Source organism: Schistocerca americana, chromosome 4, assembly GCF_021461395.2.
Source record: "Schistocerca americana isolate TAMUIC-IGC-003095 chromosome 4, iqSchAmer2.1, whole genome shotgun sequence".
Taxonomy (NCBI): domain Eukaryota; kingdom Metazoa; phylum Arthropoda; class Insecta; order Orthoptera; family Acrididae; genus Schistocerca; species Schistocerca americana.
In genome coordinates, this window is record NC_060122.1 from 473,781,248 (window position 1) to 473,806,724 (window position 25,477).

The window sequence follows — 25,477 nt, forward strand, 5'->3', positions numbered from 1 at the left end:
CCTTCTTCTAGTTGGTATTTTCCACATATTCCCTTCTTCACTGATTCTGCAAAAACAATCCACTTGATCTTCATAAACTTTTTGTAACATTACATCTAAAATACTTCAAACCTCTTCTTTTCCAGTTTTCTCCACAGTGCAAGACTGACTAACATATAATGCTATGCTCCAGATCTACGTTCAAAGATATTTCTTTTTCAGACTGAAACCTATGTTTAAGACCAGTTGATTTTTTTTTTTTTTGGTGACGAATGCTGTTTTTGCCCATGATAGTGTGCTGCTTTTGTCCTCTTTCCCTCCATTCAATGTCTCCTGTAACTTCCTTCTCTTTCACAGATGACAGCATCAAACAATACTATTAATGATCACACACTATGAGCTTAACATTGATGCATTTCTGTAATTTCCATTTCAGTTAACATACTTTTACAATTGTAAAAATATTCTGAAGGTACTTCTCTTCTTTCTTTTGAATTAACATCTGTAACTTACCATTGTAACAAACCAAATTATGTTATGTTTTCAAAGTCAAAAGATTGCAAAATCACATGTAATTTATTATAACATAAATACATGCTAAAATGCTTATTCCTGTATCTATATATACACGCAATTACATGGGATCATCAGATATACAAACAAGTACATATCTACTTTTTCTTCCCCTTCCTTTTTAATCGTTGTGCATGCTTATGTGCTTTATGATGTGTTCTCTTCTTTTCTGCAATAATTTCTAAGTAGCGTCTCTTATTGTATTTCTTGAACTCTGCATCTGCCAAAAGCTCATCAACAATTGTCTTCTTTCTCTGTTTCTTTGGTATCCTGCTACTGTAAAAATCTTCAGGTGCATCCACAACTTTTCCAACCTAAAAATAAATACAGACATATTTGGTATTTAAATTCTGCATCTGTATTGGTACTAAATACTATACATTAAAAAGAAATGAGGTATCTTTATCTTAAGCACTATAATGTTTCATTGGGAAATCAGAAATGGCATAGTTACCTAACAGAAGATACTGCCAACACTGTGCCTTTAGTAAAATAATGTTACTTGTATGGGCTGGTGTAAGGGGGCATTGCACAGTATGCAAAACACAGATGCACATACACACAACACAACACAGTAATTTCTATGGCTACTCTCAGCCTTATTACATTACAGAAACTGGATCTTTGGTCATGTGCAAACCCAAGAGGGAGGTGAAAAAATTTTCTTTGTGGGGAATATTAGATATCTACAGCACCTCTTGAGTAAAAGTTACAGATGTGAATTTCGCTCCACTCTGTATCTCTACAAACAAATAACCTTCGGAACTGGATACAGTACAGGAAGAGGAATAAACTGCTCACCATAAAGTGGTTCATGTGAACAATTCTGAATATAAATTTTAAACAGAAAGTAAAATGTGAAAAGGTATGCCCAACTTTCATGCAGACAGACAGATGTCACACTTGTTAAAATACTGAGGGGTAAATATTTTTAATGTTTCATCTTCCATCACAAATGAATGAAAACAGCAAGCAAATTAGAATCTTTTGTCAAAAGATGTTCCATTTCAGGACAGAGCACAGGAAGAGTGGCTATCAGTAAACCTATGTAGAAGCTTAAACTTTCTAGCCTTACCTTAATGAACATTACATTACACATATGGCTATTTTTTTAAATTCAGTTTAGAATCTCTAGAATGGAGAGAGATGTAGTTGACATTACGAAATGAATCTCATATTCTCACTAAATAATTATATTTACTGATGAAAAAGTAATCTGAAGTTTTAACAATACTGGTTACAATAATAAATAGAATGATAAAAAGGAGACAACAAAAGAACTTGACTGCAAAATATGTAACCTCCAAAATATCTGCACTCAAAAGACAAGTCTATACTTTACGAAAGAAACTACGCAGTATGGAAACGTGGCAGTCAAAATAAACTGGAAGACGTTAAAAGTATATTACAAGTCTTAGACAATCATCTTCCACTAGACAAGCATATACTTTCCAGTAACAGCCAGCAGGTCCAGTCGGTATGAACAAAATAAAACGAAAGATAGATTATTTTACCATGTACACTATACAACTTACAATTAGTTCAAACACTGTCTATATTACCTTGCTTCTATCATTAAAAATTACCAACAACAACTGCTATGCAATCACGATGCCATGGTTCCTGACCTCAGTTTCACAAAAGGTAAATACTAACCTTGAAACTAATACAGAAAGAAGACAGGACACCGTCAGAAAGAAACTAAATCTCAACACCAAAAAGAAACACAAAAATGTGAAAAGGAAGATACAATATTAACGTTACACACAAAACCCTGCAATTTTCATGGCATATCAAAATCAAGTCATTACTAATAGCAAAAGAAGTCAAGGGCATGCAAGCTCACCAATATTCGAGGCATTAATATGTATACTATCCTACACCTAAAAAGCTTAAGGCAAATACAAATGATAAAAAGACGAGGAGTAGGAAAAATTAGACTAGTGTAAGAGATAACCGCACTATTGAGAAAAAGTAAAAATGTGGGAACACCTTTGTAGTGGGCTGTTTTGACAGGCGGCTCTGTACACAACATCCATGTACAAAACAGCAAGGTGCAAAAAAGCACAGCAAAACAGCCAACAACACAAAGAGTGGATTCCTGACAAAGTACTCTTGCATGAGTGCAATAAAAATACAGTATGCCTGGCTTGGAGAGTTCTACTGGAGATGAGGAGTTAAAGGAGCATTGGCGTATAAGGCATCGCAGTTGTTGTTGTTGTTGTGGTCTTCAGTCCAGAGATTGGTTTGATGCAGCTCTCCATGCTACTCTATCCTCTGCAAGCTTATTCATCTCCCAGTACCTACTGCAAGCAACATCCTTCTGAATCTGCTTAGTGCATTCATCTCTTGGTCTCCCTCTACGTTGCCTCAGAACATGTCCTACCAACCAATCCCTTCTTCTAGTCGAGGTGTGCCACAAATTTCTCTTCTCCCTAATTCTATTCAGTACCTCCTCATTAGTTATGTGATCTACACATCTAATCTTCAGCATTCTTCTGTAGCACCACATTTTGAAAGCTTCTATTCTCTTCTTGTCCAAACTATTTATTGTCCACGTTTCACTTCCATACATGGCCACACTCCATACAAATACTTTCAGAAACGACTTCAACACTTAAATCTATACTCGATATTAACAAATTTCTCTTCTTCAGAAATGCTTTCCTTGCCATTGCCAGTCTACATTTTATAATCCTCTCTACTTCGACCATCATGAGTTATTTTGCTCCCCAAATAGCAAAATTTCTTTTACTACTATAAGCGTCTCATTTCCTAATCTAATTCCCGCAGCATCACCCGATTTAATTCAACTGTATTCCACTATCCTCATTTTGCTTTTGTTTATGTTCAACTTATATCCTCCTTTCAAGATACTGTCTATTCCGTTCAGCTACTCTTAGAGATCCTTTGCTGTCTCTGACAGAATTAGAATGTCATTGGCGAACCTCAAAGTTTTTATTTCCTCTCCATGGCTTATAATTCCTACTACGAATTTCTGCTTGTTTCATTTACTGCTTGCTTAATATACAGATAGCATAACATTGGGGATAGGCTACAACCCTGTCTTACTCCCTTCCCAACCACTGCTTCCCTTTCATGTCCCTCAACTCTTATAACTGCCATCTGGTTTCTGTACAAGTTGTAAATAGCCTTTCGCTCCCTGTATTTTACCCCTGCCACCTTTAGAATTTGAAAGAGAGTATTCCAGTCAACATTGTCAAAAGCTTTCTCTAAGTCTACAAATGCTAGAAACGTAGGTTTGCCTTTCCTTAATCTTTCTTCTAAGATAAGTCATAAGGTCAGTATTGCCTCACGTGTTCCAGTATTTCTACGGAATCCAAACTGATCTTCCCCGAGGTCGGCTTCTACTAGTTTTTCCATTCGTCTGTAAAGAATTCGTGTTAGTACTTTGCAGCTGTGGCTTATTAAACTGATAGTTCGGTAATTTTCACATCTGTCAACACCTGCTTTCTTTGGGATTGGAATTATTATATTCTTCTTTAAGTCTGAGGGTATTTCGCTTGTTTCATACATCTTGCTCACCAGATGGTAGAGTTTTGTCAGGACTGGCTCTCCCAAGGCCGTCAGTAGTTCCAATGGAATGTTGTCTACTCCGGGGGCCTTGTTTCGACTCAGGTCCTTCAGTGCTCTGTCAAACTCTTCACGCAGTATCGTATCTCCCATTTCATCTTCATCTACATCCTCTTCCATTTCCATAATATTGTCCTCAAGTGCATCGCCCTTGTATAGACCCTCTATATACTCCTTCCACCTTTCTGCTTTCCCTTCTTTGCTTAGAACTGGGTTTCCATCTGAGCTCTTGATGTTCATACATGTGCTTCTCTTATCTCCAAAGGTCTCTTTAATTTTCTTGTAGGCAGTATCTATCCTACCCCTAGTGAGATAAGCCACTACATCCTTACATTTGTCCTCTAGCCATCCCTGCTTAGCCATTTTGCACTTCCTGTCGATCTCATTTTTGAGATGTTTGTATTCATTTTTGCCTGTTTCATTTACTGCATTTTCATATTTTCTCCTTTCATCAATTAAATTCAATATATCTTGTGTTACCCAAGGATTTCTATTAGCCCTCGTCTTTTCACCTGCTTGATTCTCTGCTGCCTTCACTATTTCATCCCTCAAAGCTACCCATTCTTCTTCTATTGTATTTCTTTCCCCCATTCCTGTCAATCATTCCGTAACGTTCTCCCTGAAACTCTCTACAACCTCTGGTTCTGTCAGTTTATCCAGATCCCTTCTCCTTAAATTCCCACCGTTTTGCAGTTTCTTCAGTTTTAATCTACAGTTCATAACCAATAGATTATGGTCAGAGTCCACATCTGCCTCTGGAAATGTCTTACAATTTAAAACCTGGTTCCTAAATCTCTGTCTTACCATTATATATGCTATCTGAAACCTTTGAGTATCTCCACGCCTCTTTCATGTATACAACCTTCTTTTAGGATTCTTGAACCAAGTGTTAGCTATAATTAAGTTATGCTCTGTGCAAAATTCTTCAAGGCGGCTTCCTCTTTCATTTCTTACCCCCATTCAATATTCACCTACTACGTTCCCTTCTCTTCCTTTTCCTACTATCGAATTCCAGTCGCCCATGACTATTAAATTTTCATCTCCCTTCACTGTCTGAATAATTTCTTTTATCTCATCATACATTTCATCAATCTCTTCATCATCTGCGGAGCTAGTAGGCGTGGGCTTCGTGTCTATCTTGGCCACAATAATGCATTCACTATGCTGTTTGTAGTAACATACCCGCATTCCTATTTTCCTATTCATTATTAAACCTGCTCCTGCATTACCCCATTTTGATTTTGTATTTATAACCATGTATTCACCTGACCAGAAGTCTTGTTCCTCCTGCCACCAAACTTCACTAATTTCCACTATATCTAACTTTAACCCATCCATTTCCCTTTTTAAATTTTCTAACCTACCTGCCCAATTAAGTGATCTGACATTCCACACTCCGATCCATATAACGCCAGTTTTCTTTCTCCTGATAACAACGTCCTCCTGAGTAGTCCCCGCCCAGAGATCCGAATGGGGGGCTATTTTACCTCCGGAATATTTTACCCAAGAGGACGCCATCATCATTTAACCATACAGTACAGCTCCATACCCTCAGGAAAAATTACGTCTGTAGTTTCCCCTTGCTCTCAGCCATTCGCAGTACCAGTACAGAAAGGTCGTTTTGGTTAGTGTTACAAGGCCAGATTAGTCAATCAGCCAGACTGTTGCCCTTGCAACTACTGAAAAGGCTGCTGCTCCTCTTCAGGAGTCACACGTTTGTCTGGCCTCTCAACAGATACCCCTCCGTCGTGGTTGCACCTACGGTACGGCTATCTGTATCGGTGAGGCACGCAAGCCTCTCCACCAACATCAAGGTCCATGGTTCATCTCAGTTATCACGCGATATAACATCAACAGCGAATGATGGTTGCAGAGTGGATTTACTGGATCCACAGATTTGGCACCATTTCACTTGATGCCATCAACTTGCTCTGGCTGGACAGGAAGCACAGATAATGTTCAAGTAGTTGGATCAAGCTAACTACCATCTGCTTTCATCAGATATATGTGGATATAAAAATGTTAATAAAGTATCATAATTTTGTGGGCATAAGAAGGATTAAAAATGTGGAGAAAAAGAAAATTACTGAAAAACTGATGCTGTCTTTTGGACGGATGTTAATAAAACATTCAAAGTCATAAAAGTCAATTGTTTATAAAACTGATTTAAATAGGATATAGGAAGATTTTGTTTTACACACACACACACACACACACACACACACACACAGAGAGAGAGAGAGAGAGAGAGATTGGGGGCACCTTGCCTTGAAATAAACAGGAAAGGCAAAAGCAGTCCTCAAATCTGTGCACTTGCCACACCTTTTGCGGTTAACTAGGTGAAAATACTTCCATGACTATTTGTTAAAAGAAGTTTAAAAATGTCACTTGTTTTTTGCGTTGCTTAACTTACCTGGAAATATTTTGGCAGCACTTTAAGGTCATTCTTCTTGTAGAAATGTTTTGGATCAAGAGCAGCCCTCATCTGAAGAACCATCAGGTCATTCTTTGCTTCATCTGTGAGCTCAGGTGCTGGCATATTAAACCATTTAGCACCCTTTGTGCGCTCTCTTTGTTTCTGAAATGGAACATACATTAAAGCAGAATTTTCATTAGGAGGCTTGTAATTTTCAGTACATAAACTGAATTGACTGAAAACCATGAGCTGTAATTGCTCAACAAATTAAGTCACCCAAGAGTCAAATGGTTTTCCATCAACAGCACAAGAAGAAGTAACTTCCAAACTTACATATTTAAAGTGAATACATAAAACTGCAACTAGTCACTTTTTTGAATTAGTTATTTATTCATTACATGAAGCAGTTTTTGAAACTTTTCAAGCTCATCTTCAGATGGTGTGTAGGAAGCTGGGTGCTGGCTCTGTGACAAAAAAATGGAACATACTTTGATGCATGAGTACTGTTATCTGCTGATTTGGATCCAAAATTTAGCTTTGTGCTTTTTGCGACAGTATGGAAGGCTTTTGTTGTTGATATCCGTCTGTCTGCTTATTGTGAAGGCCAGTTGGTACCACGTCACTCACTATCACTGTTGTCACAATGTGATATGACACATATTCTGTAGAAGTGAGTGATGTGGTACCAACTGGTCATCACAATGGAAGCAGACAAATGGATATTAACAACAAAAGCTGCCCATACTGTCACAAAAAGAACAAAACTAAATTTTGGAGCCAAATTGGCAGATAAACAATACTCATGCATTAAAGCATTTTCCATTTTCTTGCCACACAGCCAGCACCCAGCACTATGCTTCAAATAGCTATGTAACTTTGTGTACATTATCTGAAGATGAACCTGAAAGGTTTCAAAAACTGGTTCATGGAATGATAAGTAACTACTTCAAAATAGTGACTGGTTGCAGTTTTATGTATTTACATTCAACATACATTCATGGGTTCTTAAACATCTGTAATAGATAGTTTTAATCTTACTTATTTAACTTACAATAACCATTACAAACTACAGAATACAAAGCAAGACTTGTGATGAACAGAAGAGAGATGGAATAAATTAAATTTGCCCCAAACATGTATGAAACAATAACACTAACACATCCTGAAGGCGTAATCGTAACAACTGTAATAGTGCTACTGGTTCTTGGAGGCCTCTGCTGTAAAATACTACCCCTCAGGTTAATACACTTCCTGCTGGCAATCCTTAACAACAAGCTCTCATTCCATACCTCTCAAAGGTCAGAAACACGATACAAGTCTCTAGTTTCCAATTCTCCCATTCTTTCACACGACTGGAGTTAGTCAAAACTTTCAGTCAATGAGCCTGAGTAGTGTTTCAAATTGTCTTATACCCACATACATACTCCGTAAGCCACTATATGGTGAAATGGTGGAGAGTACCTAGTCATTTCCTTTCATGTTCTTCTCACAAATGGAGCTAGGGAAGGGCAACTGTCTACATGTCTAATACAGGCCCTAATTTTTCTTAACTTGTCTTCTCAGTCTTACATGATATATATGTTGGCAGCAGTACAATTGCTCTGCTGTCAGCTTCAAATGCCAATTCTGTTAATTCCTTTAAGAGTGTTTCACAAAAAGGACTTCATCTTCCTTCTGGGGATTCCCTTTCAAGTCCATGCAGGATCCTCATAACATTCACATGTTTATCAAACCTACCAGTAACAAATCTAGCAGCATGCCTCTAAATTGATCCGATGTCTCCCTGGTGGGAATCCCAAACACTTGAGAAGTACTCAAGGATGGATCATACCAGCATTTCACACAATCTCCTTTATAGATGAGCTAATCTTTTCCAAAATTCTCCCAATAAAACAAAGTCAACCACTCACCTTCCCTACTACTGTTGCTACATGCTCATGCCATTTCATATCGCTTTGCAATGTTACACACAGATATTTAACTGACACAACTGTGTCAAGCAGCAAAACACTAATACTGTGTTTAAACATTACAGAATTGGACTTCCTAGTCATCTACATTAACTTACATTTTTCTACATTTAGAGCAAGCTGGCACTCATCACACCAACTAGAAATTCTGTCTAAGCCTTCCAGTACCTTCTACAGTCACTCAAAGACAATAATTTTCCAATCATCAGCAAAAAGTTGCAGTCAGATCATTTATGTAAATAGAGAACAAATGCAATCCTATCACACTTCCCTGGAATACTCGTAATGATACCAGTGTCTCTGATGAACGCTCACTGTCCAATATGGCTTACTGGATTCTACTACTTATGAAGTCACTCTCATAGCTGAGAACTTAATGTGTATGCTCGGACCTTTATTAACAGTCTGCATTGGTGCAGTGTCAAATGCTTTCGAAAATCTAGGATAGTGGAAGCTGTCTATTGCCCTTCATCCTTGGTTCACATGATGTCATGCAAGATAAGAGAACACTGAGTTTTGCATGAGCAATACTTTCTAAACCTCGGTCAATTTGTGCGCATAGTCTTCTCGCATTAAAAAAATTTATTACACATTATATTCATGAGAAATATGAAAATAATTGAAGAAACATTCTTCAACCTCCACTTAAGTTCTCTTGCACAGTTCACTTAAAAGTCAATATGTTGTCATCATCATTAGAATTATTACTCATGGTTACTAGACAGCAAGTGACTCACTCCCAATGAGCACCATTCAATGACTGGATCACTATACCCTGTCCGCACTCTGTATGGTCATGGCAGACAACAACACATTCTGCTGGTGTTGGGCTGTTTGACTGAGCCCTTATTGTTAGTAAAGAAGGGTCTTCATTTGCTATCCACTTTTAATAAAATATGGTCAGCTGAAACACAGAACAGGGGTTAGTCACTGTCCTCACCCATCCAGCCCCCCTCCCTGTTCCCATTACAGCACTACACAGCCGTCATTTCACTGCCACACCCAGTCTTTTAATTTCTTTTATTTTTATTTTTATTTCTCTCCTTTGCACTACTTGCCCCCTCCCTCCCTCTGCACCTTCTCTCCTACGCTCAGTCTAAACTGCAAGTACTTCACTGTCTGCCACTCCCACCACACTATCCCTCCTCCTCCCCGCCCTAGCCGCCTCCTTACCCCCACCCAGTCGCCACTCCCATCATACACTGGTGCTGCAGCTCGCAGTGTAGTTTCAGCTCTCTGAGACTGCAGATGTGTGTGCAAGTTGCGCTTGCGTGAGAGAGTGTGTGTGTGTGTGTGTGTGTGTGTGTGTGTGTGTGTGTGTGTGTGTGCAATTTGCGCTGTGTGTGTGTGTGTGTGTGTGTGTGTGTGTGTGTGTGTCTACTGCTGACAAAGGCCTTAACTTCCGAAAGCTATGATTGTGTGAATCTTTTTATTGTGCTGATCGCGGCTCAGCATCTCCGTTATATGATGAGTAGCAACTTTCCTTCTCTCCTATTGGAACAGGGGTATTGCAAGACAATGTACTTCCCCTTATAGCAAGTATGTTGACTAATTGGAAGATAGTTTCACATGCAGGTGCATTGCCATGGCAAAAGAACCAGTCTCCTGTCTGTCACAAATCACGTCCTTTTTTTATGAACACTGTTGCACAGTCTTCGTAAAACTTCCAAATAAAAGGTTTGATTGACAGTCTGAGCTGGGGGGCAACAAACTCTTCTAAATTATTGGGCAGTTGATGCAAGTCCAGAACAAGGTTTGTCACCAATTGACATGTCGCCATTTTTCAAATCGAGCAAACCACTCGTACACTTGAGTTTTTCCCATAGTGTCATCTTGGTAAGCTGTTTTTAACATGACAACAGTTTCCGATGCAGTTTTACTGAGTAGCAAACAAAATTTCACTGCTGCACTTTGTTCACTTAAATTTGCCGTCATAAAAAACGGAACAAGAACAAAACAGCACTAGCAAAAACAATCACTGCAAATGAACAGAACAAGCCAGGTTGAGAACACAGGCAGCACTGAACTGGCAATAAGTTGCGCTATATATGCCTAGTGGCCAAAATGAGTACTACACAAACTCCACCCACGGCAATGTTTTTCCGGTTTTTTTGGAGTACAACCTCGTAAACAGAAAGACCTTAAAAAAGAAATATTTCCTCACATGATATTTGTGGTTTGATTAAATTTTGCCCGCATCTCGTGGTCGTGCGGTAGCGTTCTCGCTTCCCACGCCCGGGTTCCCGGGTTCGATTCCCGGCGGGGTCAGGGATTTTCTCTGCCTCGTGATGGCTGGGTGTTGTGTGCTGTCCTTAGGTTAGTTAGGTTTAAGTAGTTCTAAGTTCTAGGGGACTGATGACCATAGATGTTAAGTCCCATAGTGCTCAGAGCCATTTTTGATTAAATTTTCACTTCACAGCTTCAACATAATTTACTAAAAATTTGAATGAAGATTGTGACCAGGCTGATTTTTAGTGCAGCCCTAAGTCTATGTTATGGTGAAAGGTGGCAGCCTGATAGTGAGTCTTTGAAGTCAACAAATTTGATAATACAACATGACACACTACTAAATTTAGTGAACTGTTCAAATAGTTACTCAGGAGACAGTCAGCGATCACAGGTTACGTACACCTCACCCTTACTATGGATTGTTATTTTGGTGATATATGATGTACCACAAATTTGTTTCTATTGTTGTTGTGGTTATCTTGTTAATTTATCTGATTATTTCAGCTGTTTTCCAGATACTCCGTGCATTTTGTTTTCATACTAAAGTCACAATTGGGTACAATTACTGCTCTTTTATGGGACGAGGCAATTTGTCTGCAATGGCACACTTATTCCTAGTGGCTTGGAGTGAGAGGCAGCAGACGTGTATAAATGTAGGACAGGAATGCAGTGCGAGGTATGGCAGGTGTACAGACTAGGCATGCAAAACACTGGTACGGGGGAGGGTAAGGTGAGGTGCACAACAAAGATGATGTGGAAGCATGAATTGGTAGAAAGTGACTGAACAGAGGAAGAGGAAACTGTTGTGTAAAGGGTGTAGTGAGAGTGGGTTACTGTAGACTGAAACCAAGAGCATTATGGGAGCAACGAATGTGTTGCAAGTTTAACTTCCAGCTACATAGTTCAGAAAACCCGATGCTGGGGCGAAGGATCCAGATAGCACAGCTGGGAAGCAGCCACTGAACGTGAGCAAGATGTAGTCACAGTAGCATGTCCCAGTGGGTGGTCAATTTTGTTCTTGGCCATAATATGGTGGCAGCCACTCATTCTGAAGGACAGCTGGTTGGTGTACAACATAAAATATTGTGCAGCAATTGCAGCAAAGCTGCTTTCATGCATAACCTTGTCTCTGATAGAATAGGATACCTTTGTGACAGTACTGGAGTAGGTTGTGCTCGATGGATGAATCTGACAGGTCTTGCACCTGTGTCTTCCACAGAAATATGACCCATGTGGCAAGGGGGTTGGGAGTGGTATAGATAAGGACCAGGATGCTGTGTTGGGTGTGTAGGTGACAGAATACCACTTTAGCAGGGGTGGGAAGGTTTGTCAGTAGCAAATCCCTCATTTCTGGGCAAGATGATACACCTTGGTTCAACAAACGTATTAGGAAGTTGCTGAGAAAGCAGATAATTTTTCACAGTCATTTTAAACATAGTCACTGCCCCGCTGACAAACAAAAATGATGCGAAATGAAAACAGCTGTCAAAATGTCGAGAGATTCTTTTAACTAATTTGAAAGCAATATTTTATCTGCAGATTCTAAAAATAACCTCAAAAAATTTTGGTCCGTAAACTCTATAAATGCTACAAATAATTCAATACTTTCTCTTGCTGACAGTATGGGCAATGTAACAGATGATGATAAACAGAAGGCCGAAATTCTAAACCTAGCTTTCAAAAACTCATTTACAGTAGAGGACTGCACCACCATTCCCCTTGTCAATTATCGAACAAACGCAAGGATGGCTGACATAGTGTTTAATGTATCAGGGATTATAAAACAGTTAAAATCCTTAGACGCCAGGAAGGCATCTGGCCCAGAAGGTATCCCTGTAAGATTTTATGTTGACTATGCTACACATATAGCACCATTCTTATCCATCATCTATCAGAAATCATTGGAACAGAGGAAAGTTCCACGGGACTAGAAGAAGGCCCAGTTCATGGCAATCTATAAAAAGGGTAGAAAATCGGATGCACATAATTACTGGCCAATTTCACTGACATCGATTTTTTGTAGAATCATGGAACATAGTTTGTGTTCAGGCATATTGACCTTTCTTTGTGTTCAGGCATATTGACCTTTCTAGACTCTGAGAAGCTCATCTTTGTGCATGATATACAACAGGCTCTAGACACCAGCTCCCAAGTTGATGCCATATTCCTCGACTTTCGAAAGGTGTTCAACTCAGTTCCGCACTGTCGCTTGCTCCAAAAAGTGCGTGCTTATGGTCTATTCGATGACATATGAAGATGGATAGGAAGTTTTCTAACAGAGAGAGGGCAGTATGTCATCCTGAATGAGGAGGCTTCAACAGAAACACGCGTAACATCAGGTGTGCCCCAGGGTAGCGTAATAGGTCCGCTGCTTTTTATGATTTACGTAAACGATATGATTGATGGTACTGACGGCGGCATAAGACTGTTTGCCGATGATGCTGTAGTCAACAGGAAAGTAGTATCCCATGAAAGTTGTGAACAAATCAATGAGGATTTGCAAAAAATAAATGCATGGTGTAATGACTGGCAGTTATCTCTCAATATTAGTAAGTGTAACCTACTGCGTGTAACAAAGCGAAAATCCCCATTAATGTACGAGTACATAATAAATGCCCAGTCTTTGGAAGCAGTAACATCCGTCAAATATCAGGTTGTGACTATTCAAAATGATCTCAAATGGAACGATCAAGGAAATTGCTTACAATATTTTAGTTTGTCCAGTCTTAGAGTACTGTTCATCTGTATGGAACCCTTACTGGTTGGGTCTGATTCAAGAGATTGAGAAGGTCCAAATAAGAGCGGCAAAATTCGTGACTGGTACATTTAGCAATCGTGAGAGTGTTAAAAATCTCATAGAAAGTTTGAGGTGGGACACACTTGCAGATAAACACGCACTAAATGGAAGGAGCTGCTCACTGAATTCCAAAATCCGATCTTTGTCAAGGATGTAGAACTTATATTATTACCACAAACTTTCAAACAGCGCAATGATCACCTTCCAAAGGTAAGGGAAATTACAGCTCATACTGAGGCATACAGAGAGTCATTTTTTCCTCGCGCGATCCGCGAGTGGAACAGACGGGGGGGAAATACGCCTTGGGGTGTGAATAGTGCCCTCTGCCACACACCACTTGGTGGCTACCAGAGTATATATGTACATGTAGACATATCTAGGTTTCCAGATAGTGACTGACACAGTGTGTGACTGCAAATTTTTAAAGGTGCGAGCATAAGGAATGTTTCTAAGTATGTGAGTGGCTCAAAGAATTCTTAAGTAAGAGAACATTGTTCTCCCCAATGAGTGTTCATCAGAAACAAAAAAAAAGTGTGATAGGACAGCTTTTGCTTTCATGTACGTAAATGATTGGACAGACAGGGTGAGCAGCAACATTTGACTGACTGATGACATTGTAGTGAACGGGAAAATTTCGTCATTGACTAAGTGCAGGAGAACACAGGATTGCTTAAGACATACTTTCTATTTGTCATGATGAACAGCAACTTGCTTTAAATGCAGAAAAATGTAAGTGAGTAGGAAAAAACAATCCTGTAATGTCCAAATACAGTACTGGAGGTTGTGCTGCTTGATGTAGTTACACTGAGTAAATATCTTTGCTTAATGTTGCAAAGTTATATGAGATGGAACAAGCAGTAATAGGGAAGTCAGTAATAGGTTGGTTGATCTGGGGAAGGCGAACAAACAGTGAGATCATCAGATTAGGGAAGGACAGGGAAAGAAGTCGCTCATACCCTTTCAAAGGAACCATCCCGGCATTTGCCTGGAGCAATTTAGGGAAATCATAGAAAACCCAAATCAGGATGGCCGGAAGCGAGTCTGAACTGATGTCCTTCTGAATGCAAGTCCAGTGTGCTAACCACTGCGCCACCTCACTAGGTCAATAATAGGGAAGATGAATTAGGAGAATTCTAGGGAAGAGTAGATGTTCTACAAAAGAGACTGGGTACAGAAAACTAGTGCAATTCATTCTCCTGTAATGCTAGTATTTGGGATCCCCACCCTGTCAGATTAAAAAAAGTTGTAGAAGCAATTCAGAGGTGTGCTGCTAGATTTGCTACTAGCAGGTTTGATCTACATGTGAATCTTACGGAAGTGCTTTGTAAATTCAAATGGAGGGAATATGGTGTTTTTTCACAAAGAACTACTGACAAAATTCAGTAACATAGATTTCACATAAGAACATCAAAGGCAAGGTAAGAGAATTTGGGCTTGTACAGAGGCATACGGTCTCTCTCTCTCTCTCTCTCTCTCTCTCTCTCTCTCTCTCTCTTTGTTAAAATTTATGGTGAAACCTTCAGCTGTCATTTATTTTGCACAATTCGTTACTACAGCTGGAGTCAAGAACGATGGTTGTCAAGTTCAGGCTTGTTCTGCGCACCTGTGTCATGCGTTCTCCGACAACCAATAAGCATTCAGTAGTGTTCTGAGCACTCTGCTATGAACGTTGTATGCAATGCGAGCATTATACTCGACTGTAGCACATTATCTAGTGAATTTTTATTCCATTTGTTGCACGTTGTCATGGCTAATAATGAAGATAAGTGACAAGTGCTACCTAGGTAAACAAGACACATAATTTGTGGGATACGCGCTTTCATCAAGCACAAAGCATATATATGTGCATACTGCAACCATCACTTGGAACCAGCAACAATGCTATCACCATCCTAGTCCCGACCTGTGCGAACCAACATCGTTCATGGATCGGACTGTAGTTTTGGTCAATGACAATTACTGAGCTTAGCTGGTATAAATGGCAGGAAAGGTAAACCCTAATTTGAACAAGAGTAAATTTTCATAAAGAACTGACATCACTAGCTGTCAACTTGGACTTGCTTCTGCACAAAGTTATTGGAGAGTTATTATTGTGAAACATTTTTATGTACTATGGTTGGCTTAAAAAAGCAAACTACTTTTGTTCAAATTATGTTTTAATTTCCCTGCCATTTATGGCAGCAAAGCTTGATAATGGTCACTGACCCAAACTGGTTGCTAATTGTGCAAACTAAATGATAGCTGAAGGTTTCACCATGGGCTTTAACTATTATCTGGTGGCTGAATATCCCCAATTGCATACATACATAGCCTTTTTACTCTTGTTTCATTAGCTAGTGAAAGAGCAAAGGGAATGACTAGTAACCATACAAGAAATTCTCTGCCTTCCACTGCACGGAAGCTTACAGAGAATGTAAACAGATGTATGCACATGTACGCACGTTCTGGCACTGCACTTTGTTCACTTGGTGTATCAAAGCTACTTCATGCAGAACGTTGAACTACAATAATGATCAGTTTATGTTTGCCAAATGAGAGCAGAAACATGTTTGACATGCACTCCATCACAATCACAAGCTGGTGTCAGTCAACTGTTAGCCACAGCATGCTGCAGAAAATTTCGAGAATGAACTGTTCTGATCTTGCCGTGGCCACGAGTTCTTTGTGGAAATGTTTCTGGGAGGTTTTGCCATAACTGGTGAGTTGGAAAAGGGTTCCATCAAACTGATACTTTTAGCACACACTTTAAATGTGGTTTGGAAAATAAAGGAAGCAGTGGACTCAAACTTGCGACTTCATCTACATTGTGCTATGTTTACCAGTAGACAATGAGCAGATTCAGCACTACAACAACCTGAGTGGGAGATAACACTTTCTCCGGTAACTGCTGCACCCTACCATGTTGCCAGATCATATAGATGGCCAGACTTAGAATTCTGAGAGGGCAGCAAGTTTTACTCGCATCTTAAGTGAACAACATCTCTACCATGGCTGACTGGCAGCCACATTTTATGTCAAAGACTGTACAGAACTAACATACAATGAAATGAAGTTTTGGGAGTCCCATGAATACATTTCAAATTTGCTCTGCTCAGTGTTGATCTTTGGCACACAGGATATACAAAATCTCTCTCTGCCAGTGCAATTTGTACAGAGCAGAAAATCAAAATGAATAGAATATTACAGTGCTTTGGAATATATAAACTACAACAAATTAAAATAAGAGAAATTGTAGCCTGCGTGACAAGAATTTACTTCATCTCTAAGAGATGATATTACAACAAACTTTTGTTTAAAGACTGTATTACCCTCCTCCCCTATTTGTCATATGACAGAAAAAGCATACAGTATACACTGATCAAAACCTGAGCAGTCAACATCACTAAACAGCATAGTAACAATACATCTATTCATTACAATGTATATTCCACCGCAGTTTTGTAGTTTTGTCTCATGCAAACATCCATGTACTTCCATTTTTATTTATTTGTGTAATACCAAGTTAAAACCTACAAGGAAAGAAAATATAGGAGCACGAAGTACTATTACTGAAACATATCTTACAAATAAAATGTATATATCTATGAATTGTTGGCAGTTCAGTAACTCTATTTCAAGTAAACAAAATGGAAGTGTAGCAGACCTTCCAGTAAGTACCTTTCTTTCTAGTCTCAATCGTTTCTCACTGGTTTCATGTGGTATAGCATGCTGCTTTTCAAATCCAGGTTGTATAACACTTTTTTGTAACAGTTTATCAACTGATGTTAATTTCCTACATGATTCATCAACTCCTGTACCTCTTTTCAGATTCATATCAATGTAAGATGGCATATCTTCGAGCCCTGGTATCTCTTCGATCAGAAGAGCTGCTCTGAAATTAGAAAAAAATAACTCATCAGCATAATTTTCTGCAAATGAAGCATCAAAATACAATCTTTGCAAAGACACTGCACAACAGATGTAAGAAAAGTACACATTTATAGATAGAAAGATGTCAAATGAAACACATATGGAAGCGAAAAGTGCAGTACATGGAGTGTTCAACAATTACTGTAGCAGTCTCTTATCTAAAGACCACACAAAGTACAGAGAAGTTCTTGTAATATATTTAGATTTTCAGTGTTGTCAAAGTGAGTGTCCAGGCACTCAAGGATGACACGTGTGTCAGAACTGAGAGTAGCAAAGCAATATCAGAAATGCTGAACTTGCAATACCAATGTTCTAAAAACAAAGGAAGATCCTGGAGTACTACCCCAGATTAAGTCGCACAACACAAAAAAATGAGTGCTATAGATATCAATGTCAGTGGTGCTGAGAAACACCTGTAATATAAAAAAAATGAATATCTCAAATGCCAGTGGCCCTGCAGACTCACTGCCAGATGATATACAGGAATTTGTAGCAGAGTTGCCCGCTCTCTTAATCATAATATACAGTAGACACCTAGAACAAAAATAAGTGTATAGTTTTTGGTAAGAAGCATACGTCAAACCATTCCACATTAAGGGCACGAGATGTGGGCCACAAAATGATCATTTAATTTCACTGATATTCATATGTTGCATGTGGAATCTTAATAGTCATATATCTTAACTCAAACCCAATGTACTATCTCCAAGTCAACCAGCAATGTGAAAACCATGGATTAAAGTAATCACATGTATGCAGTATTTCTTGACTTCTGAAAGCACTTGACCCAGTACCACACAAACGCTTATTAAAGAACATACTACTATAAGAGATATCGAATGAAATTTGTGACTGGATTTGGGATTTACTGGTAGGGAGAAAACAGGAAGTTACCTTGCGTGGAGAGTCATTGAAAGATGTAGAAGTAACTTTAGGTATGCCCATGGGAAATATGTTGGGACTCATGGTGTTCATATGTTTATGATCCAGCAGACAATACTAATAGCAGTATCAGACTTTTTTGCATACATTTATAATGAAGTACGATCTAAAAAACTGCATCAATATCCAGCCAGATTTCGAAAAGCTTTCACGGTGGTGCAAAGACTGCCAACTTGCTTTATATGTTCAGATACGTAAAATTTTGAACTTCAAAAAATGCAGAAACATGTCTTAGCACTAAGGCCAAAATATAAATGAGTCATTATTGTACTCAGTAAACACAAACAAATTACTTGCAACCATTTTTGGGGGTATGAAATGGAATGATAATACAGACCCAACTGCAGCAAAGTAGGTGGTAGACTTCAGTTCACTGGTTAGGTAAAGGAAAATTACATTCTACAAAAAAGACTGCTTACAAAATGCTCAAGCGACTCATCCTGGAAGAGTGTTTGGAACCCACAGCAAATAGGACTAAAAGAGGATACCAAGCATATATAACGAGGGACAGCAAACATTTGACGTGGAGAAGAGCATCTTAGAAATACTGAACTGGTAGGTGCCTAAGGATAGGTATCAATTATCCAACAAAATCATATTTACAAATTTCAAAATAAAAAAATGGCTCTGAGCACTATGGGACTTAGCAGCTGAGGCCATCAGTCCCCTAGAACTTAGAACTACTTAAACCTAACTAACCTAAGGACATCACACACATCCATGCCCGAGGCAGGATTCGAACCTGCGGTCGCGCGGTTCCAGACTGACGCGCCTAGAACAAAACTTCAGAAGCAGTATAAAGGTGAAATCTAGAAATATACTACAGCCTCCTATATACTGCTCATGTGGGCACCACACACACAGACACTTCATTCCCACACTCTTTACACAAATGAAATGGAAAGAAATCATAAAATGTGGTTCATAACATGCACTTGACAGTAGTTTGTAAAGTACGGCTGTAGGTACGAGAACACAGTGTTTTATAAATATACTTATCAGTGGATATGACAGAAATTACTTTATTACAGGTGTGGTTTATACATCATGAGCGCATTACATTTTAATTAAATCAGGAAAGAAAACATCTGTGTATGAGAGAGAGCCCTAAGCAGACATCAAAAGTTTAGTTATAAGGGAGGACAACATATTGAGCACAACATGTGAAAAAAAAAAACAAGAATTGCTCCAAGAAAAACAAACTGCATTTCCAAACTGTAAAATCATGTTTTTTACACTCTTCTAAGTGTGATGTGGTGATTATTATTTGTTATCGTTAAGTTCAAGACTGAAGAGAGGAGAGTAGGGGAAAAAGAAGAAGAAGAAAGAAAGACCAAATTTTACTTCTTCTGACTTACTTCTTTCTTACTTCTGAAGTATTTGCATCTATATTCAATAATTCTTGGAGATCAGTGTCAATTAAATTTCGCTTAGCATCATTTTGGGAACATCCAGCTACTTCACCAATATCCGATTTCCTATCACCATCATCATCGTTGCCCTCACTCTCATCCTCATCGTCGTCGTCATCGTCGTCGTCATCATCGTCATCGCCACCACCACTCCCAACACATTCTCCAAATGTGTAACTTTCTTCCCATTTGCCACAACGATCCTCTTGTACTGTTGCACCTATGCTTACAAAAAGAAAATATGATAATTTTACCACCATATCCACATTTAGATACACAATCAGGGTACTTTTCAGCAGTCAAGTTATCTCTGTAGTACTTACATTTTTGTTTCAAATGGTTGATGTTCCACATACTGGCACTATTTTGTCCAAAAAGTAACCATAGTTTTATTATCTCTGTTACTCTTAGTGTCTGAATACAGAACATCAGTCATTTGAAACAAAAATCTTAAGTGGTACAAAGATGCCCTGACTGGCAAGAAGTTGCTTTCATTGACTATATGCCTAAGTATTAGGACTAAGAATATTTTAGAGAAAATAATTTACATCTCAACAGGCAGGAAACAATGTGTACAGAAAAAAATAACAGTTTGAACGATTTCATTGGGGATAGAGATAAGGTAGAAGAGGACTGCAATAGGTTTCTGGAAATGGAGGCGAACAAATCTCTGACATCGGAACCACATTGATAAGATCTGTTCTAAAATAAGTACAACTATATCTTAATACATTTATCTGTGAAATGTGGTTTATTTACCTCTTAACGCACAATTCTCAGTCACCCGATTCATGTATAAAAGGCATGACAAGATCTAAAATAATAAACTTTTTAAAAGAGATACAATATTGTCACTTTTTTCCCCTTTTCTGTTGCTCCTTAGTTGCTTCAGAATTTATGCCAGTATGTTTCGTCTTTGCAACTAAGTGAAAGGCTGCCTGTTTTTTGCCATATGCGTTTCGCTTCTTTTACTTATGAAGCAACTTCAGTGTCCTGCATTACGTGTTTCTATTTATAATATAATAAATGTATTATGTAGAGTTACAATATGCTACAATGTTACAGTTCTTCATGCTTTTCTCATTTTTCAGATTACAAACAACTTCCATAGCAAAAATTTTATAAGGTTAAATTATCACTTGGTGTTACTTAAAATTTCTAATGCTGTTAGTCCATATGTGCAGTCCTGAAAATGTGTTCAATCGGTCCCCACATGCTCCAGCTATGACACTTTTCCACCCACGTTTATTAAAACACTATGAATATGTTTGCAGAGTGAGTGAGGTAAGGGGTGTGTGTGTGTGTGTGTGTGTGTGTGTGTGTGTGACAGAGAGAGAGAGAGAGAGAGAGAGAGAGAGAGAGAGAGAGAGAGTTATGGCTGATAAGGATTTGGACTTTCTTTTTCATTGCAAGGGCTCTTTGTATATTAAAGTTTTTCTGTAATGTCAGGAGATTTTTGTTGCAATCATTCAATCTAATACTTTTTATGTCTTGTTGCATGTTGGATGGTCCCAGTCCAATTTTTTATTAGGTGTTCAGTAAAGGTAGACTGGCTATTTTCATGCTTCCAGCTCCTTATGTGTTCTTTATACCTATTTTTGAAATTCCTGTCTGTCTTCTCTGGATATACTGATTCCATTCCTGACATTCTAACTGGTGTATACCTACTCCTTGGTATTTACTTGGTTTGTCTGTTGTTGTTTGTAAATGTGGCTGGAGAGTTTCTTGTTCTGTAAGGAACATGTAATTCCATTTCTTTAATATGCTTGCTAATGTGTATGCTGATTTGTGTTTGTATATTGAAGTGTATCATTTATTTCTGTTAGTCATGTCATGATTATTACTGTTTCATGTTCCATGTGTGCTGCAGTGTCTGTGAGGTTCTATGGTGCACCCGTTCTCTGCTTGTTTTCATTTTGATTGTTTAGTTGAGATTTTGTACTACATGGGTGTTGTAACCATTGTTTGTGGCTATGAGTTTTGTTTGTAAATCTTTTTCACCGTTTTCTTTTTTTAGTTTGATATTATTTAGTCTGTGAACATTTTTGATTTTGCGGGTGGTTGAATGATGAACGTATAATTGCATCTGTAGCTGTTAGCTTTCCAAAGAAGTCAAGTCAAAAGCGTACTTGTTGTTGTCTCTCTTTATCTTTATATGCAAGAAATGTATTTGATTTTGTGTTTCTTTTTCCATGGTGAATTGAATGTTTTAAGTATATTGTTTACATCTGTATGATGCTTGTCTACTTTCTCTGTTGGTTCATCTACCATACAGATTAGGTCATCCACATATCTGTACCAGTAAACAATTTTGTAGCCTTTCTTTGTGATGACTGAATCAAAGATTGTGTTTTCTATGTGGTTGATGAATATGTTTGCCAGTGTTCCTGATACTGGGGATCCCGTTTGAAGCCCATCCTTTTATGAGTGGGTTTTGGTTATTTCATTAATACTGTCTGCAGGTAAAGATGACCAAAGCTGTTTGTGGAATGTGTAACAATTTTATTTGTGTTATGAGGTTTCCCCCCCCCCCCCCCCTGCTGTTCTTCATTTCATAGTGTTGCATAATGATTTTGGTCATGTGTTTTGCCAAATGGTATGATGATGCATTCATGATACTACACGATACATGCATTATATGTCTAAAAAGGAACATATACGATACAACACTGAATATATTTCATAAATAAAAGAAGCGAAATGAGTATGGCAAAAAACAAACTGGTTTTCATTTAGTTGCACACATGGAACACACCTCCATGAAGAAATACAATAGTTTACATTATTTTATACACATTTCTGAGACACTGCACTTCCCAGAATACAAAGATAAAATGTATAATTACCCTGTGAAACTGTTCTCAATGAATTCATCAATAGAATAATACTACTTTTCCACCTGGAAAGTAGAAGGTAATCTTGTCTGTGAACCATACCCCATGTTAAATATATCACTGCCTTTTATTTTATTGTAAAATTTAAACCCCATACACACTGGTGTTTGGGCATAAGAGTTTTACACTGTTTGTGCTGGAAGTTTAAAATTTTCTCTGTGCGAACACTGTAATTGCGGTCGAAACGGAAAGAGTTTACTCTATGCTGAGTTTTATATGAGAATAACAACACCTCATATATGTAAAGGGAGAATAGATAGGCTTTTTGGTAATACTTTACTTAGCCTACTGCAGCAGTGTAATAGTGTGGTGATACTGGCAACGACTGGCCATGGAGTAAATAATTAATGCTGTTCCAATTCTATTGTTGAAAGGTTCTTGTATGTAGCCTTGTCCATTCAGTAAATTAAGTATCCTCATAAAGCAAACATTTCATAACAAAACATTTGCACTAATATGAAGATCACATAATTTCCATGATTCAACAGTCACTGGCAATATCAGCACACAGCACCACCACTGGTGTAAGTAAAATTTAACACATGTTCATAATTATTTTCTTTTATAATACTAAGAGTCTGGTGACATGACATTTGTTAAGCTTCCCCATAAGATTGTACCATAAAGGAAAACTGACTCAAGGCAGTAGTGATCAATATCTTTCTGGCATCTATGTTAGTGGCACTTGCTAAAAAATACATTGCAAATGCTAAGCTATTGAGTTTATTGCCAAGTACTCAATGTGTAGGGGCCTTCCTTCCTATTTCGATTTTTATCACAACTTAGGCCTGAGAACTTACATGGTTTGCTTCTGCAATTTACTGATCATTGCAAGTTACCTTAATTTAACTCTGTTCCAATGATTTAGCTTAACAATGATTCATTTTGGTTTTAACCCCCATTAATTTAATTTTAGTCTATTTTGATGGAACCAAGATTCAAGTTTTTCCAGAGTATTTTTTACTCTTTCTGAAATTCTTTCAGGGACCTCATTTTCAATTAGGACTGATGTATCATCAGCAAATAAAACGGAATGAAAATAAGTAGAAAGCGGTAGATCGTACCATACATCAATACAGGGAGCAGAGACAGATGCACACAATCAGAGAATTGGAAAACTCCAAAAGAAAGTCATCAGATGCACAACAAAACTAATACCACAGGAATCTTGCAAAAACAAATTTAATGAATCAGAAATGGTAATTATAAGAAATCTGTAAATATATTGGATGGTACTTCTTTCAATGGTAAATTGTTCAGTGCCTCTAAACAGAGATATTTATGTCAATGACACAACACTAAAGAAAATTACTGTATCTGTAGCAAAAGATTAAAAATGACAGACCCTAAGAATGTGGGAGGCTAATTACATGACATACTGCCATCCAGCACAGAGACCATAAATAAACTGAACATCCTCAAAAGAAAACTGAAGGACCATTTTATCTCTGGATGCTGGTTTAAGGTGAAGCTGTACGGCCCACTTGCAGGCAAATTCATAGGGCAAGTGTAACTTCAAAGTTGGAAATTGAATAAAATACTTCCTTTAGCATGCGGAAACAAAATTTCTGGAATAAGAAAAAAAGGAAGACAAGATGTTGTTCTCACAATACAGAAAAAGTCATACAGACTAAGTGAAAAATGTGTTCCCGATTCTGTATACTGGTACTAATATGATTTTCACGAATTTTGACCGTATATTAATGTATAAATGTTTTCTGCAGTATGATAAAAAAAAAATTAGTTTTCAGTTTGTGTAACTATATTAGTATTATCTGTAGTGTTGCATAAATAAATATGTGTAGACTTCCCTTACATAAGCACGACTGCTGCATAAGTTAATGTAGGCTATTAGAATTTATCATCACAATGCATAACTAAAAAAAGTTGTTTTCTCTCTGTTTCTCTAATTATCTGTTAACACCATTACTAGAAACTTTTTTTTTTTTAATCAGTGGCAAATTTCTATGTAATTTGTTGAGTCTGTGTAAAACTGGCAACATGAAATGCTTCATATAAAAGTAAAATACGTTCTAAGATCAATAGATAAACTAGGCCTAAACAAAATTACATAAAAGAACACCTGTTGCTTCACGATAGATTGTCATTATAATTGAAAACGACAAATGTGTATCATGTAGTTCTCGCGGAACTATATTAAATCTCCTGACTGTGTCACGGCATCACGCTGATTTATTGTGTTCTACAAATCAGCATTTTCTTCCCTCACACACCAAAACAGCTGTATTTTCGCGTCAGCTCACCTTTCGCTCCCCGTACATCTTCATACACGCCAATATCATAAAGCCTTTTCTTGGATGATAATTTATTGTTCAAATTTGCTAGTTCACTTTCTATCAACTGCTCAAAATTCATTCTTGTAAGATATACTGCGACACCACGCTAACTCAAAACACGCACGGGAGATTGTAAACAAACGTATATCAGAGTTCCTCGTGCAAACAAAATTTCGTGGTGCACAAAGCAAAGATGCTAGCTTGGAAAATGATCATTGAAAAATATCTTGAAAGTCTGAACATTAAAAATGAAAACAAACATATTATAAATGCCACTTGCAAATTATGTTCATCCACTCAATGAAATCGCGTAAAGAATAAATTATTGACTGGACTCAGTAATAGCAAAAGTAATCCTCCAAACAAACGACCACAAGTAGCCCATCATTACGCAAGGTAAAAGACAGAAAGAACTAATCTCCATCAGTAAAACCAATTTTGGTAGTAGTTTAGAATTTAAGAAGT

General features: G+C 37.9%; 1 protein-coding gene across 1 annotated transcript; it reads right to left on the reverse strand.

Annotated features, from left to right (window-relative positions):
• Nucleotides 1–536: 536 nt before the first annotated feature.
• On the reverse strand, nt 537–25,182 carry LOC124612965 (deoxynucleotidyltransferase terminal-interacting protein 2). The gene is made up of 5 exons (XM_047141494.1): nt 24,980–25,182; nt 19,768–20,041; nt 17,216–17,429; nt 6,560–6,724; nt 537–866 (listed from the first exon to the last, which is right to left on the reverse strand). Exons 1-5 carry the CDS (start codon nt 25,089–25,091, stop codon nt 651–653), a joined length of 981 nt encoding a protein of 326 aa, XP_046997450.1. The 5' UTR covers nt 25,092–25,182; the 3' UTR covers nt 537–650.
• Between the last annotated feature and the right edge of the window lie 295 nt (nt 25,183–25,477).